The sequence below is a fragment of the Chiloscyllium plagiosum genome, unplaced genomic scaffold, assembly GCF_037043375.1.
Source record: "Chiloscyllium plagiosum isolate Xiang-an unplaced genomic scaffold, Cpla_swu_hap1 HiC_scaffold_5, whole genome shotgun sequence".
In the NCBI taxonomy this organism is placed as follows: domain Eukaryota; kingdom Metazoa; phylum Chordata; class Chondrichthyes; order Orectolobiformes; family Hemiscylliidae; genus Chiloscyllium; species Chiloscyllium plagiosum.
This window is the reverse complement of record NW_028270143.1, coordinates 82,126,697-82,142,928: the sequence shown is the minus strand read 5'-3', so window position 1 is coordinate 82,142,928 and position 16,232 is coordinate 82,126,697. Positions and strand designations below refer to the sequence as shown.

At 41.8% G+C, this 16,232-nt stretch overlaps 1 protein-coding gene across 6 annotated transcripts in view; it reads right to left on the bottom strand.

Moving 5' to 3' along the window:
• LOC122550015 (voltage-dependent L-type calcium channel subunit beta-2-like) overlaps window positions 1–16,232 on the bottom strand; it is a 330,466-nt gene that overhangs the window by 121,656 nt on the left and 192,578 nt on the right. The window contains exon 1 of one of the 6 annotated variants that reach the window (XM_087987368.1): window positions 9,989–10,110. The exons of the other annotated variants lie outside the window; for them this stretch is intronic. Within the exon in view, the coding sequence (XP_087843494.1) occupies window positions 9,989–10,039 (51 nt within the window). The 5' untranslated portion in view covers window positions 10,040–10,110. Of the gene's footprint in view, window positions 1–9,988; window positions 10,111–16,232 lie in introns of those variants that run through there. 6 annotated transcript variants of the gene reach the window in all.

Here is a 16,232-nt window from a genome sequence, read left to right as displayed (position 1 = left end):
TACCCAAGGTTACCATGAATCATAGAATGACTACAGTGTGAAAACAGGCCATTTGGCCCACCAAAAGCACACTGATCTTCCAAAGAGCATCCCACCTAGATTCACCCTACCCTATCCCTGTAACCCTGCATTTTCCCATGGTCAATGCACCTAACCTGCATGTCTTTGGACTCTCCTTCACAACTACTCCCCTTGCCTGAGGCATGGTGACCCTAAGGTTAAAACACCACCAGTTTTCTCACGAATGGGATGGCAGCCCCATGGTCGTAAGATTATAGTGACTTTACCTTTACTATCTGATTCTGAATGGGTAAGGGACAGGAAGAGGTCATTTAACCATTGTTGAGTTAATGTCAACTCTCCACATGAAGCCAGCTGATCCCACCCCTGCCTTTTCCTCATAGCCTTGAAAATGTCTACATTTCAGATAACTATCCAATACCCTTCCGAAACATGCCTTTCACCACACTCTCCACATTTCAGATCGAAATCATTCAATGCTTAAGGAAATGTCTCATGTCAGCTTTGACTCTATTGTCACGCACTTGAAATCAGAGTTCCCTCATTCTGAATCCTTTCATGAGCAGTTTCATTCTTTCTCCTCTCTCCAAACTTCATGATTTTGAACACTCCAGCTTCTCCAAAATGTCCTGATAACTGAACTCCCTCATCCCTGAAACCACTCTTATTAATATTTCCTGTATCCTCTCTGAAGCACTCACACCCTAGTACAAAGTGTAGCGTCCAAAAATGGTCACAATACTGTGGTTGAGGGCTACCACTGTTTTATACATTTTCACCAAACCATCCTGTTTTTTGTACTGCATGCCTCTTTTCTAGGATCCCGTGACTTATTTGTCATTTTATCTGTTCTGTCACATTCAACAAATTATTGAATAATGAGATTTCCCTGTACTCCTGCATAGAGAGTTGCCTTCAGAATTGTACCCTTTATTTTATGTTGTTTTTCTTTGCTCACATTTGTTTACATTAAATTTAATCTGATACTTATAAGCCCATTCCATTAACCTGCTCACAATACTTCCAAGTTTTGTGTATTCTGTAAGTATAAAATTGTGCCCGGTACAATTGGGCAGCATGGTGGCACAGTGGTTAGCACTGTTGCCTCACAGCGCCAGAGACCTGGGTTCATTTCCCGCCTCAGGCAACTGTCTGTGTGGAGATTGCACATTCTCCCTGTGTCTGCATGGGTTTCCTCCAGGTGCTCCGGTTTCCCCTCTCAGTCCAAAAATGTGCAGGTTAGTTGAATTGGCCATGCCAAATTGCCTGTAGTGTTAGGTGAAGGGGTAAATGTAGGGGAATGGGTCTAGGTGGGTTGCTTTTTGGAGGGCTGGTGTGGACTTGTTGGGCCGAAGGGCCTGTTTCCACATCGTAAGTAATCTAACCTACACCCAAATCTAGATTGTTACTATCTATCAAAAAAAGCAATGGCTTTAAAACTAATAATTTGGAAACCCTATGATATACATTCCTTCAGTACAAAAGAAACTGTTCACCACTACTTTGTTTCCTGTCACTCAACAAATTTTGCATCAATGTTGACCCATTTATTTCACGGACCTTAAGTTTACCAAAAAACAAGCCTGTTACATGTTGTTTCAAATACAAATGTAACTACACCACATTAACAATGCTATCCTCAACAATCCTTTCTTACTCAAAAATAAAAAAGGTTAAAAGAACACACAACACCAGGTTTATGTGGAAGCACTAGCTTTCGGAGTGCTGCTCCTTCATCAGTAACTGTGGAGCAGAACCATAAAACGCAGAATTTGTAGGAAAAGATTACAGTGTCATGCAACTGAAATGATATATTGAACAAACCTAAATTGCTGTTAAGTCTTTCATCTTTTAGAATGGGCTGCAGTTTTGGTTCATTCACATGTAAATTCAATACATTTATGTTTAGAGGCAGAGGAGGCAGTCTGACTTTAGTGAGTCGTGAATAGATTCTCAAGTCTGTAAAAAAGAATAGATAGCATAGACACATTTGCACTGTACCATGTCCACTTACACTTCTAATTTGGAAGAGAGTTGGTGTTAAGATCAGCTAATCAATAGTTCTACCTGGATGCAAGATTAGTGTTTCATGTTGCCATGGAGAAAGAGTGCAGAGGAAGCCATGTTTGAGATCGGGTTACAGGCCTCCTTGCAAGTAAATGAATAGCAGATAGCCAGCAGAGAGAGAAAGCTGGCTGCCTTTGTGAATCACCACAGCCAGTTCAGAATACCTCTAGCTGCACCTGGTTTACAGATTCCTGGTAATTTGTTCTAGTATAGGACAGGCTTTACTGTTGGTTTTGGACTTATGAAACTCCGAAAACTCTGCAAAGTACCTTGTGATTGCCACTTGAAGTTAATACTACTTAACAGAAGGGAAACAGGGGAAGCCATTAGAAACTGGGAGTAGATGCAGCCTGTTAGCTCCAACGACTGTAATTCCATTGGAAGTGGGATGTTTGGCAAGTTTCAGTCGTTTAAAATACAAATTGCCTACAAAAACAAAATACTTTATTGATTTGGTTGCAGTGCACGTTTGAAATCAAATATTCTTGTTGTGTCATTCTTTCAGTGAGGAATTTGAAGTTTAAATCTCTTTTTAAGAGCTACTGATTGTAATTGAATTTGTAACAGACCCATCAAACCTTTTTCAACAGCACCTCCCAAACTGTCAATCACCTTACATGTTAAGGGAAGCAGGTACATAGAAACATCCCCATCTGCAAGCTCCTCTCCAAGCCAAACACCTTCACCGTCACTCTGTTCTTCCCTTTCAGCACTGTGGGTCTAACTATGCCACATGGACTGCAGCAGTTTAAAGAGGTACCTCAACACTACCTTTTCCAAAGCACTGAGGCAACAAATCCCATGAAAAAGGAAAAAAAGCTCTGCAGTTTCACTTAAAGAGTGTTGCTACCTCAGTAAAAGAATTGAAATATTTCTAACTGTCTAATGCCACAGGTCGCTGTTCCAGTGTTGTGATTTTCTTTCTCCCGCTTTTGTTGGTAATCTGTTGCAATGCTGTCTGCTACGTTTTGCTAAAAGTGAGATCTCAATGCATTCAAAACTCATTCACTTGCAGAGTTAGACAGGCCTTGACTGTCCAGCCAACTTCTTTGAGAAAACAAAATCTATTTTTTAATCAATCTGCTCAAATATGTTATTGCACACCTCTGGAACATGTGGGACCTGAACCTAGGTCTCCTGGCTCAAAAATAGGGATGCTACCCCACACCACAAGAGCCCTCAACATCTTCTTTGATACCTTTCAGAGTAAACTGGCTGCTCTAGTCCTCCAATTCAACTTCACCGCAATCAAACTCTCAAGCTTCATGAGAAGTTTATACACCAAAAAAGACCTGGCTCAAATTAATCCTCATCCAGACACTAACAGCCCACAATGTTACCTCATTAACTTAGCCTACTAAATTCAGAAGGGAAAGTGAGGACTGCAGATGCTGGAGTTCAGAGCTGAAAATGTGTTGCTGGAAAAGCGCAGCAGGTCAGGCAGCATCCAAGGAACAGGAGAATTGACGTTTCGGGCATAAGCCCTTCTTCAGGAATGAGGAAAGTGTGCCCAGCAGGCTAAGATAAAAGGCAGGGAGGAGGGACTTGGGGGAGGGACGTTGGAAATGCGATAGGTGGAAGAAGGTCAAGGTGAGGGTGATAGGCCGGAGTGGGGTGGGACGGAGAGGTCAGGAAGAAGATTGCAGGTTAGGAAGGCGGTGCTGAGTTCGAGGGATTTGACTGAGACAAGGTGGGGGGAGGGGAAATTAGGAAACTGGAGAAATCTGAGTTCATCCCTTGTGGTTGGAGGGTTCCTAGGCGGAAGATGAGGCGCTCTTCCTCCAACATGCATGTTGCTATGATCTGGCGATGGAGTCGTCCAAGGACCTGCATGTCCTTGGTGGAGTGGGAGGGGGAGTTGAAGTGTTGAGCCACGGGGTGGTTGGGCTGGTTGGTCCGGATGTCCCAGAGGTGTTCTCTGAACCGTTCCGCAAGTAGGCAGCCTGTCTCCCCAATATAGAGGAGGCCAAGAACTCCCCACCTACGTTCGGGACACCACCCACGCCCTCCACCTCCTCTATGATTTTCGCTTCCCCGGTCCCCAATGCCTTATCTTCACCATGGACATCCAGTTCCTGTACACCTCCATCCCCCATCACGAAGGACTCAAAGTCCTCCACTTCTTCCTTTCCCGCCGTACCAACCAGTACCCTTCCACTGACACCCTCCTTCGACTGACTGAACTGGTCCTCACCCTGAACAACTTCTCTTTCTAATCCTCCCACTTCATCCAAACCAATGGAGTAGCCATGGGCACCCGCATGAGCCCCAGCTATGCCTGCCTCTTCGTAGGATATGTGGAACAGTCCATCTTCCGCAGCTACACTGGCACCACACTCCACCTTTTCCTCCGCTACATCGATGACTGTATCGGCACTGCCTCGTGCTCCCACGAGAAAGTTGAACAGTTCATCCACTTTACCAACACCTTCCACCCAGACCTCAAATTCACCTGGACCGTCTCAGACTCCTCCCTCCCCTTCCTAGACCTTTCCATTTCTATCTCGGGCGACCGAATCAACACGGACATTTCTATAAACCGACCGACTCCCACAGCTACCTAGACTACACCTCCTCCAACCCTACCCCCTGTAAAAACGCCATCCCATATTCCCAATTACTTCATCTCCGCCGCATCTGCTCCCAGGAGGACCAGTTCCAAATCCGTACAACCCAGATGGCCTCCTTCTTCAAGGACCGCAATTTCCCCCCAGACGTGGTCGACGATGCCCTCCACCGCATCTCTTCCACTTCCCGCTCCTCCGCCCTTGAGCCCCGCCCCTCCAACCGCCACCAGGACAGATCCACACTGGTCCTCACCTACCACCCCACCAACTTCTATGTACAGCGGATCATCCGCCGTCATTTCCGCCACCTCCAAACGGACCCCACCACCAGGGATATATTTCCCTCCCCTCCCCTATCAGTGTTCCGAAAAGACCACTCCCTCCGTGACTCCCTCGTCAGGTCCACACCCCCCACCCACCCAACCTCCACTCCCGGCACCTTCCCCTACAACCTCAAGAAATGCAAAACTTGCGCCCACACCTCCCCCCTTACTTCCCTCCAAGGCCCCAAGGGATACTTCCGTATCCGCCACAAATTCACCTGCACCTCCGCACACATCATCTATTGCATCCGCTGCACCCGATGTGGCCTCCTCTATATTGGGGAGACAGGCCGCCTACTTGCGGAATGGTTCAGAGAACACCTCTGGGACACCTGGACCAACCAACCCAACCACCCCGTGGCTCAACATTTCAACTCCCCCTCCCACTCCACCAAGGACATGCAGGTCCTTGGACTCCTCCATCGCCAGACCATAGCAACACGACAGTTGGAGGAAGAGCGCCTCATCTTCCACCTAGGAACCCTCCAACTACAAGGGATGAACTCAGATTTCTCCAGTTTCCTCATTTCCCCTCCCCCCACCTTGTCTCAGTCAAATCCCTCGAACTCAGCACCGCCTTCCTAACCTGCAATCTTCTTCCTGACCTCTCCGCCCCCACCCCACTCCGGCCTATCACCCTCACCTTGACCTCCTTCCACCTATCGCATTTCCAACGCCCCTCCCCCAAGTCCCTCCTTCCCACCTTTTATCTTAGCCTGCTGGGCACACTTTCCTCATTCCTGAAGAAGGGCTTATGTCCGAAACGTCGTTTCTCCTGCTCCTTGGATGCTGCCTGACCTGCTGCGCTTTTCCAGCAACACATTTTCAGTTCAAAATTCAGAAACCAACATTTACAGACTGTTGGCAATAAACCCCCCCCCTCTACTTTTGGGTTAGTTTTAGTCAGCTTAAAACAAAATTTAAATGTTAGATTTTATTGTCATGTGTACTCAAGTACAGAAACGCAGGAATACAGTGAGAAGAGCATAATGTCACCACACGAAGTGCCATCTTAGGTACCCAGGTACTAAAAAAGCTTAGATACAAAGTAGTAATCAACGTGTTCACATAGCATTAAAATGACAGATGGAAATCTTGTAGAAATTATTAAACCATTCATCTGCTGTATCAAAAACAACATTTTTTACCAACATTACTATAGCATATATTCCCTCCCTAACAGTATTGTGGATCTACCTACAGAACATGGACTACAGCGGTTCAAGCAATCAGCTCACTACCACCTTCTCAAGGGTAACTAGGGATGGGGAATCACCAGCCAGCGATGTCCACATCCCATGGGTGAATAAAAAAAGAATGTAGGCTCCAAATCGTTGTGACAAATTATTCAGAGAAAAAAGTAACTGCTCAATTAAATTCATTCCATGTGAGGTCCTTCACAATGTTGCTGAACTCCAAAAAGAAGTAAGCAGATTTTGGTGGAACAAGGCAGTTTACTATTTCTCCCATTAGCTAAATGTACAATTGCTCAGCCAGATTTCAAAACTGAAAAGGAGAGTAAGCCAATTCAATGTAAACTCAGGTACAGAGAGAAAGAGAGAAAAAAGAATTGGATTAAAAAACTGAAATAAGTGACAAAAATTACAAAAAAAAGTTTATTTTACATTTCTAACTATGGGCACAACTTGAAGGAATGCAATTCCACTTCAATAATTATTTACTTTCTGGTCATTATCACTTCACTGTCTACGAGAACTTGTGTGCAAATTAGCTGTCACATTTCCTACATTACAAAAGTGACTCCATTTCAGAAGTACTTCATTTGGCTGTAAAGCACTTGGAGCCATCCAATGGTTGTCAAAAATGCCATATAAATGTTTATCTTTTCTTATATAAGAGGGTGATTAACACCTATTACCAATGGTTACGTTTTTTTAAAGTAGTACATGCATTAACTATGAAAGTTGATTTTCTGAAATAAGTTTAAAATGCAATTAGTATGCAAATATAGCGATGTTGTAAATAACCACAGTTAGTTAAGCACAAAACTTGATTTTAATGGAATTAAAGACAGCAACACAAATCTACAAATCATCTATCATTCTTAACTTTACTCCTAGTTGCTAAGCACTTTACACCTCAATAGTGACATGTTCACATGCTGTTGTTTATTTAGTGCCATCTAATCAAGCATGATTTGGTTCTTTATCAAAATCTGTACAGACCTTCCTGAAAAAGCACATTTTCTGCATTGTTTTTCACCCTTAATACTTCAGTATTAGTAGCATTATGAATCGAAAGTAAACAAGAATTATTTTCAGAAGAGGAAGCAGAGAGAGGGCGGTGAAAAAGAAAAACATTTTGCACTTTCACAATTCTGGACAAAACAGAAATGGTTCACGAGTGTCCTTTAGCTGAGGGAAACTGCCATCCTTACCTGGTCTGGCCTACATCTGACTCCAGACCAACAGCAATGTTGTTGACTCTTAACTGCCCTCTGGAATGGGCAATAAATGCTGGCCTAGCCAATGATGTTCATATCCTGTGAATGAATTTTTTAAAAAGCATAACAAAAAATGCTGGAGATCATAGCGGGTCAGGCAGTATCCGTGGAGAGAAAGCAAGCTAACGTATTGAGTTGAGATGACTCATCATCAGGGTCTGATGAAGCTCTGATGAAGAGTCATCTAGACTCGAAATGTTAACTTGCTTTTTTTTAAGATTAGATTAGATTACTTACAGTGTGGAAACAGGCCCTTCGGCCCAACAAGTCCACACCGCCCCGCCGAAGCGCAACCCACCCATACCCCTACATTTACCCCTTACCTAACACTACGGGCAATTTAGCATGGCCAATTCACCTGACCTGCACATCTTTGGACTGTGGGAGGAAACCGGAGCACCCGGAGGAAACCCACGCAGACACAGGGAGAACGTGCAAACTCCACACAGTCAGTCGCCTGAGGCTGGAAATGAACCCGGGTTTCTGGCGCTGTGAGGCAGCAGTGCTAACCACTGTGCCACCGTGCCGCCCATGGATGCTGCCTGACCCATTGGGATCTCCAGCATTCTTATTTTCAGTACATTTGCTCCAACATAACAAAAACAAAACTGCCAGCATTTGTCTTTCAGGGAACATACCAGCAGTAGTAGACATTCCACTGTTGCTCATATATATTTAAACTTTATTTATGTCTCTTAAAACTAAGAAGTGAAGACTAAACAGCATCTCAAATTTGTTTGGAAGAAAACGAACAAGAGTTTAAAAGTATGTTGAAATCAAACTTTCAAAAATGGACTTAATATATTAACATTTTTGTTACAAATCCCAAATTTTATGGGATTGCAATGTTGAATAAACTGAGTTTATTATTAAAAGCTCAATGAAAAGGGAACATCAACAGTGTAAAGCAGCATACTGAGTTAAAAGTACAGCTGCCACTTAACAATTTGAAGCTTCCAGTCTATATTGTTAGGGCCTTCTTCAATGTTTAATAGTTTACCATATAAGGACATGGAGCTTCTCAAGGAACAGGTGTTAGCCCTGCTGTCAGACACTTCAAATACCCAGTGTGATTAATTTAACAGTTCAGAATTCCTTTGTGACAACCCTCTTCTCTTTAAGTTGAATTGACCAGCATTAGACCTAAAATCATCATTTAAATAAAATGTCAGCAGCTCAAGACAAGGGATAGAAAAGCATGATTTCTTCAAACAGCAATGGATTGAAGCAACAATTTTTACAAGTCTAAAAAGAGATCAGGACATTCTAATGAAGAGTCTTGACTTGATACATTAACCTAATGTACTCTTTCAAATTCCAAGTGACACGTAGGAGGAATTTTAACCTTCCCACAAGATGGTTAAAATTTCAAAAATGTATCCACTTCCAATTTTAACGGAAGCAGGGTTGGGATTGGCAGCCAACTGCTTTCCAGAGGCACATCCATAATTTAAATTATTTTTTCGAGGCTACATGCCTCACAAGTGCAAGCACTTTTGGCTGGATTTCCCACGGCTCAGGAAAAATAGCAGCCAAGGAAGGCTTTCCGATCCCCTTATCCCACAATTGCCCAGCCTGCCTGAATGACCTTGCCCGCTACCATCTCTGCACCCAGTGTGATCTCTCAGTCTGTCTGGCAGCTGCATGTTAAAACGGAGAAAAGAAACACAAATAATGGGGAGCCACCATTAAATTTGGCTCAACCTGGATTTTACGTGTTTTGTTCTGAGCCTCCCTGCTCCACTGTCTCATTACTAATTGACATATAGGGGCTATGGTTTTGGCTTGTACTTTAGATTTTGCTCTACAATGGCCAATAACAAAGCCAAAAGTTATTAATAAATCCTACAACCCTAAAGTCAGTTAATTGGCTGTTAACATCTTTGCAAAGTTTAAGAAATCCTTCTTTCAAATAAATAGACATAAATTGTCTCTTTCAGGTGATTTTCAAGAAAATTATTGGCAAATATTCAAAGAAGCATGCGTATTTCTTAGTGACTGATATAAATCATAATGTATTTATAAACAAAACAAAAATTGCCAGGCAATTTTACTTGAAGACATTGGCCTGTTTAACTTCAACATACGCAAAAAGGTTTTTAATTTGTTTTAAAATCTTGTGGCCAGCTCAGAATTCTAACTCTTAGTACAAGTGGGAATAGCTGCAAAGCTGAATTATTAAAACAATTGTTACAAATAAAAGTCTAATTGACAGGACACCCACGCATTTAAATAAAGCAGTCAACATGCCCTCAAACTCCACAACATCACTTTTTAGCAGAGCAAAGAAAGAAATGAAAGAAAACTATGTTTGATTTATGTATACTGGAGTCTCTGTCTGAAAACAGCTATTACTATTATGTACTATGTCAATAGTTGCCAGACAAACAAAATTGTCACCAAAGGAATGTTACGATATTTTGTTAATCATTTGTTAACTGGAGATCTTGATTGTCACATGCACTCAACATCATACAAATACATTGTTCTGTGAAACATGGCTCAATTCTGAGCCTCTGCTGTGCAACAATAAACTGGCTCCTTACCTCAGCAAAAAGGTGCTCAGGACCAGGTGTCATGAGAGGTCGATCTAGCATACCAAACTAGATCCAAGGATATCACTTGCTCTTACAGGAGCACTTCTGTCTTAGGCACTGAGCACAAACACAGCAATGATTGCAATCAACCAAAACTAAGCACTGCTAGCTTTTTTTACACCTCCTATTCAGGGGCCTTACTTCCTCTGCAGCATTAGGCCTGGCGTACAGCTGCTGGAGCCATTTCAGGGAATGTAATCATGATTTGTTTCAGCTGTTCATTTGATCCAGCTTCTGCTTTAGGTTAGAACTCAGAACCAAGAGGCCTGTCAATGTAAATTAAGAAACAGGTTAGGAGAAATTGATTCCAGTCAGAGTGATGCGGATCTACTCAGTAGTGCCAACAGTTGTTGTCAGCCAAAGAAAAACATTTCATTAGTGCCTTAATACATGCCTCTGAAGATGCAGATGTGGAATAAGGTTAACGACTGCCCCAACCTTTTGCCTTCTCTTAATAAACAGCCATTGAGAAAACAAAGCACTCAAGCAACTGAAACTGCTATTGTTATGATTCACACTAATAGCACATGCAGTAGTTCCATATTTGCAGCATTATTTAAAAAAAACTTCTAAGTGTTCTTGCAGTGTAGTGGTAGTGTCCTTATCTCTGAGCCAGGAGACTTTGGTTCAATTCTCACCTACTCAGAGTCATAGAGATGAGTGATGATATGACACATTTCTAAGAGGTTGATTAGAAAATTTGTTTTTAAGAAAACTTGAAGGCATTTCGCACCCATCCCCTCCCCCCTAGAGAGTGAATTGTTAGACCTCAACAAATCTCCTCACACATGATGACGATTGCTGCATTTCTGAACATTTAAAAACTTTTCTGAACTTTATTAATAGTTTACAGTCCTTTTTAAAAACTGCAAATTCACATGTTATGTGACAGTCACAACAAAACAGTCAAATGTACGAAAGACCACCGCTGCTGGAGTTCTGGACTGAACTACAGTTGAGATGAGACATTGAATCCAACTAGAAGAATCCAAGATTTACTCATTCATCCTAGTGTCTGGTGTAATATTGTCAAACAATGATTTCAACTCCAAACCACAATGCTCTCCCTAAATTCCTCAACCGTGTTACTTATCTCGTATCTTTCAAAGTTTCCTGAAAATATTCGTCCAGTCTGATGAGACTATTCTTGACTCTAGCAAGTTGTTAAGGTACTGAGAGCAAGCTTTTGATATCCCAATTTGTTAAGATGAATGTTATAGAAATCAGAAAGAATGGGCCCAAACTCTGGGATATCCAAAGTTTGTGAGAAGATTTGTAGCTTGGGTGCTCGTTGTTGTGGTTCTGTTCGCCGAGCTGGGAATTTGTGTTGCAGACGTTTCGTCCCCTGTCTAGGTGACATCCTCAGTGCTTGGGAGCCTCCTGTGAAGCGCTTCTGTGATGTTTCCTCCGGCATTTGTAGTGGTTTGAATCTGCCGCTTCCGGTTGTCAGTTCCAGCTGTCCGTTGCAGTGGTCGGTATATTGGGTCCAGGTCGATGAGCTTATTGATTGAATCTGTGGATGAGCGCCATGCCTCTAGGAATTCCATGGCTGTTCTCTGTTTGGCTTGTCCTATAATAGTAGTGTTGTCCCAGTCGAATTCATGTTGCTTGTCATCTGTGTAAGTGGCTACTAAGGAAGCTAAGTAAATACTCAACGGCTTCCCATGGGCAATTTGGATTGTTAGTTCCACCAGAAAATGGAGGAGGTTGATGAATCATTATCTCAACTTTCTGAATTCATATTAGCAACTGTTCAGTCAATTATTCTTATGCAAATACTTTTCTAACTCTAGCTTGATGACTGTTTTAACTGAAGCAATGGAAGTGAGGGTACCTGTGTGTCTACTTTATTCTGCTTTTAAATATGGGCACCAGAGCCAGGTAAAATCTACCAACATTAGTGAGCTTATGTGCTCCAAAATGGCCCACTGGAATAATTTGGAAGCCTGAATTAATGACCTTTAAAATTTCAAAGGCTGGTTTCGAAGCAGATAAAACAGACAGATTTGATCCTAACCCCTGTTCTACCCTTTTTTTTCTGGGCAAGGGATGACAAAGTTCTCCCTCCCACTGTCCCTGGTGAAAGTACTGTTTTTACATAGTTCTTGATTTATTTAAACTGTGGAACCACCATTATAATAAACCACTTGACTCATCCTATGTACAATGTTATATTTCATTCTAATGTTAGCAACTTTATAAAATTGGGAAGTATGAAAGGCATTTGCTGATCTCTTTTATTGAGTACTGTTTAAGGGAACTTGGATAATTGCAAGGTTGGTTATGGAGTATTGAGAAAATCCCAATCAATTGATAATCAGAAATAATTACATTATCAGCAATTAGGTAAGCATGTGAAATGTCTGAAAGGCTTATCTTTCAGTAAGGAAGGAAAGACAATCTGGCATAAAGAATAGCAGGAAGATGTTGAAAGATAGCAACTTTAGGCAATGTCAAACATTTGATTGGCCATATCTTGCAGAATATTTGATGTCTGGGATTTATAGTTACTCAATTATTAAAAATCACTTTTTAGCAAAATGTGAGGACACCCCAATTTCAATAATTATTTCAATTTCAAGTATCGTAATGCATGTAAAGATATATACCGCCCAGAGACTCATTGCATCTGCTGCTAACTGAACGACAATAACTCTGACCTTTCCAGCTCATGGCAGAATCAATGTAACAAAGGACAGCCTAAGATAACATCTACCAACATTAGTGAGCGAATGTGCTCCAATAATTATCTTAATAATATCACTAACCACCTATAGATTAGGCTTAAAAATAAGGAAGATTGACACTGGCAAGATAATTTCTTTTACTACATATTGAAACATAGGATTAATTAAATAATTGATTGATGAGTGATTATAGTACATATTTGCTGTTGGATTTGGAATATGATGGTAAAGAGGAACCAAGTGGTTGTTTTGTTGTAAGGAGATTTGGCCAGCTTGTGTCAATCCCGGATTTACAATATGAGATAAATGCCAGTCCCTTTCAACATGCACAATTGCTGGCAACTGAGACCCTTTCTGAAGATGTTTAAAGAACAGAGCAACTCCACACAGGGCAACTATGAATGTGCTGATTACAAAGTCCTTTTTTCAAAGAGCAAATGGTTAAAGTCTGTGTAATTATACTTAACGGCAACCTTTACCTTATATGTTGCAGAAATATTCATTGTTTTAGATATATGGTCTTCTAGTTACCAGTGTCAGAAAAATAAGCACGATGAATATGAAAAAGGAGTTCCATTTTACAGATGCGTTTACCTGCACTCTCATTAGTGACAGAAATAAAATCCATGCATGCGACTACTTTTACAAATTAACCAAATGCAAATGAAAAACAATAGAACAGTGCCTAGTTAAAAATGCAATGTGCTAGAGTTAGGCTTAGATTTAGGGTTGTGATTAGGTTTAGATGGACACTTTGTAGCTATGCATTATACAATTGCCCACATGACACAATCTGTCTGATCCATATCAGCCTATGGTAACAAGTAGATATTAAGTGCCTCAAAGGCAAAAGATTGCAAGTCAATCTAGATAATACATGTACATACTTGACTGAGAGGATGCATCTGCACTGCTGCAGTTTTGGCTACAAGATAATGCATATCTCAAGGAGGCATAAAGCGGGCAAGAAAATATATAATATTACTGCAAAAACTTGGGAAAGTAACTGAATTTTTATTTTTTTTCTCCCAGAATTTAACTGAGAGAAGTTGAGCGGCATTATGGGTGTACTCAACATTGCATGTAAAGTTGAAAATGCCAATCACCACCAGCTATGGATTGGCCAATAAATGTGAGTCTAGCTACTGAGGCTCAGATTGCTGAATTACTCTTTAAAAATTTTATTTTAAAAATTCAGTTTTACTTTCAATTCCACAGTGATCATAGTCATTTCAAACTAAGAGGAATCCAAATCATAATGATTTATCATCGAAGTTACCCAGATAATTCCCATGTCAGGAGCTACTTCTGACACTACAGGCAATGAAATATTGTCAAGATGTGATACCATTCTTTCAGATGTCTAGAGGTCATGAAAGGTGCTATATAAATGCAAGCTTCTAATCTATATCTTTATTTCTGTTCCAATATAAAATTGGTATGAAAAACTAAGCAGGTTCTTCCATTTCCTTACAGTCCTACTGGCTGAATACAGTAAATGCAAATTTTACAATGTTATCTTCTCATAGCTTGGACTTCTCTCTCCAATGAAACTCCATTTCACACAAGCATGTCATTGACATTTCTCACATGGTTAAACATTAGTGAATATGCAAACGGCTGTTAAGCAGCATCATCAACAACTGATCCTCCTACAGGATTTAAAGCTCAGAGTTGTCACCACCGAATTACTACTCCCGGATTTATCTGGGCGTTTTTGGTGTGATCTTGTAAAATGAGTCTTTGATTGTTTTGCTCAAGTTTGTGAAGGTTCTTATTTATTGGGAGTTGTACTTAGATTACCCCAATTTATTCAACTTAAGACCTCGCTGATGTCTAGAAAGATTCCTTACTTAAGAGTCATAGAGATGTACGGCATGGAAACAGACCCTTCAGTCCAACCCATCCCTGCCAACCAGATATCCCAACCCAATCTAGTCCCACCTGCCAGCACCTGGCCCATTTCCCTCCAAACCCTTTCTATTCATATACCCATCCAAATGCCACTTAAATGTTGAATTGTACCAGCCTCCACCATTTCCTCTGGCAGTTCATTCCATACACGTCCCACCCTCCGCGTGAAAAAGTTGCCCCTTAGGTCTCTTTTATATAGATTAGATTAGATTAGATTAGATTATTTTACAGTGTGGAAACAGGCCCTTCGGCCCAACAAGTCCACACCGACCCGCCGAAGCGCAACCCACCCATACCCCTACATTTACCCCTTACCCAACACTACGGGCAATTTAGCACAGCCAATTCACCTGACCTGCACATCTTTGGACTGTGGGAGGAAACCGGAGCACCCGGAGGAAACCCACGCAGACACAGGGAGAACGTGCAAACTCCATACAGTCAGTCGCCTGAGGCGGGAACTGAACCCGGGTCTCTGGCGCTGTGAGGCAGCAGTGCTAACCACTGTGCCACCCTATGCCCTCTAGTTCTGGACTCCCCGACCCCAGGGAAAATACCTTGTCTATTTACCCTATCCATACCCCTCATGATAAGGTCACCCCTCAGCCTTCAATTCTCCAGGGAAAACAGCCCCATCCTATTCAACCTCTCCCCATGGCTTAAATCCTCCAAGCTTGGCAACATCCTTGTCAATCTTTTCTGAACCCTTTCAAGATTCACAACATCTTTACGATAGGATGGAGACCAGAATTGCACACAATATTCGAACAGTGGCCTAACCAACATCCTGTACAGCCACAGCATGACCTCCCAGCTCTTATATTCAATACTCTGACCAATAAAGGAAAGCATACCAAATGCCTGCTTCACTATCCTATCTACCTGTGATTCTACTTTCAAGGAGCTACAAACCTGCACTCCAAGGTCTCTTTGTTCAGCAACACTCCCCAGGACCTTGCCATTAAGTGTATAAGTCCTGCTAAGATTTGCTTTCCCAAAATACAGCACCTTGCATTTATCTAAATTAAACTCCATCTGCCACTCCTCAGCCCATTGGCTCATCTGATCAAGATCCCATTGTAATCTGAGGTAACTTTCTTCGCTGTCCACTACACCGCCAATTTTGGAGTAATCTGCAAACTTACTAACTGTACTTCCTATGTTCATATCCAAATCATTTGTATAAATGATGAAACGTAGAAGACCCAGCACTGATCCTTGTGACACTTCTCTGGTCACAGGCCTCCAATCTGAAAAACAACCCTCCACCACCATCCTCTGTCTTCTACCTTTGAGCCAGTTCTGTATCCAAATGTCTAGTTCTCCCTGTATTCTGTGAGATCTAACCTTACTAATCAGTCTCCCATGGAGAACCTTGTCATAGTTTTAAGATATTAGGAGGAAGGTATAGGGGAGGCATCAGAGGTAGGTTCTTTACGTAGAATGTTGTGAATGCATGGAATGCGTTTCCAGCGATGCTGGTGGAAGCAGAATCATTAGGGACATTTAAGCACCTGCTGGACAGGCATATGGACAGCAGTGAATTGAGGAGTGCGTAGGTAAGGTTATTTGATTTTACATTAGGATTAATC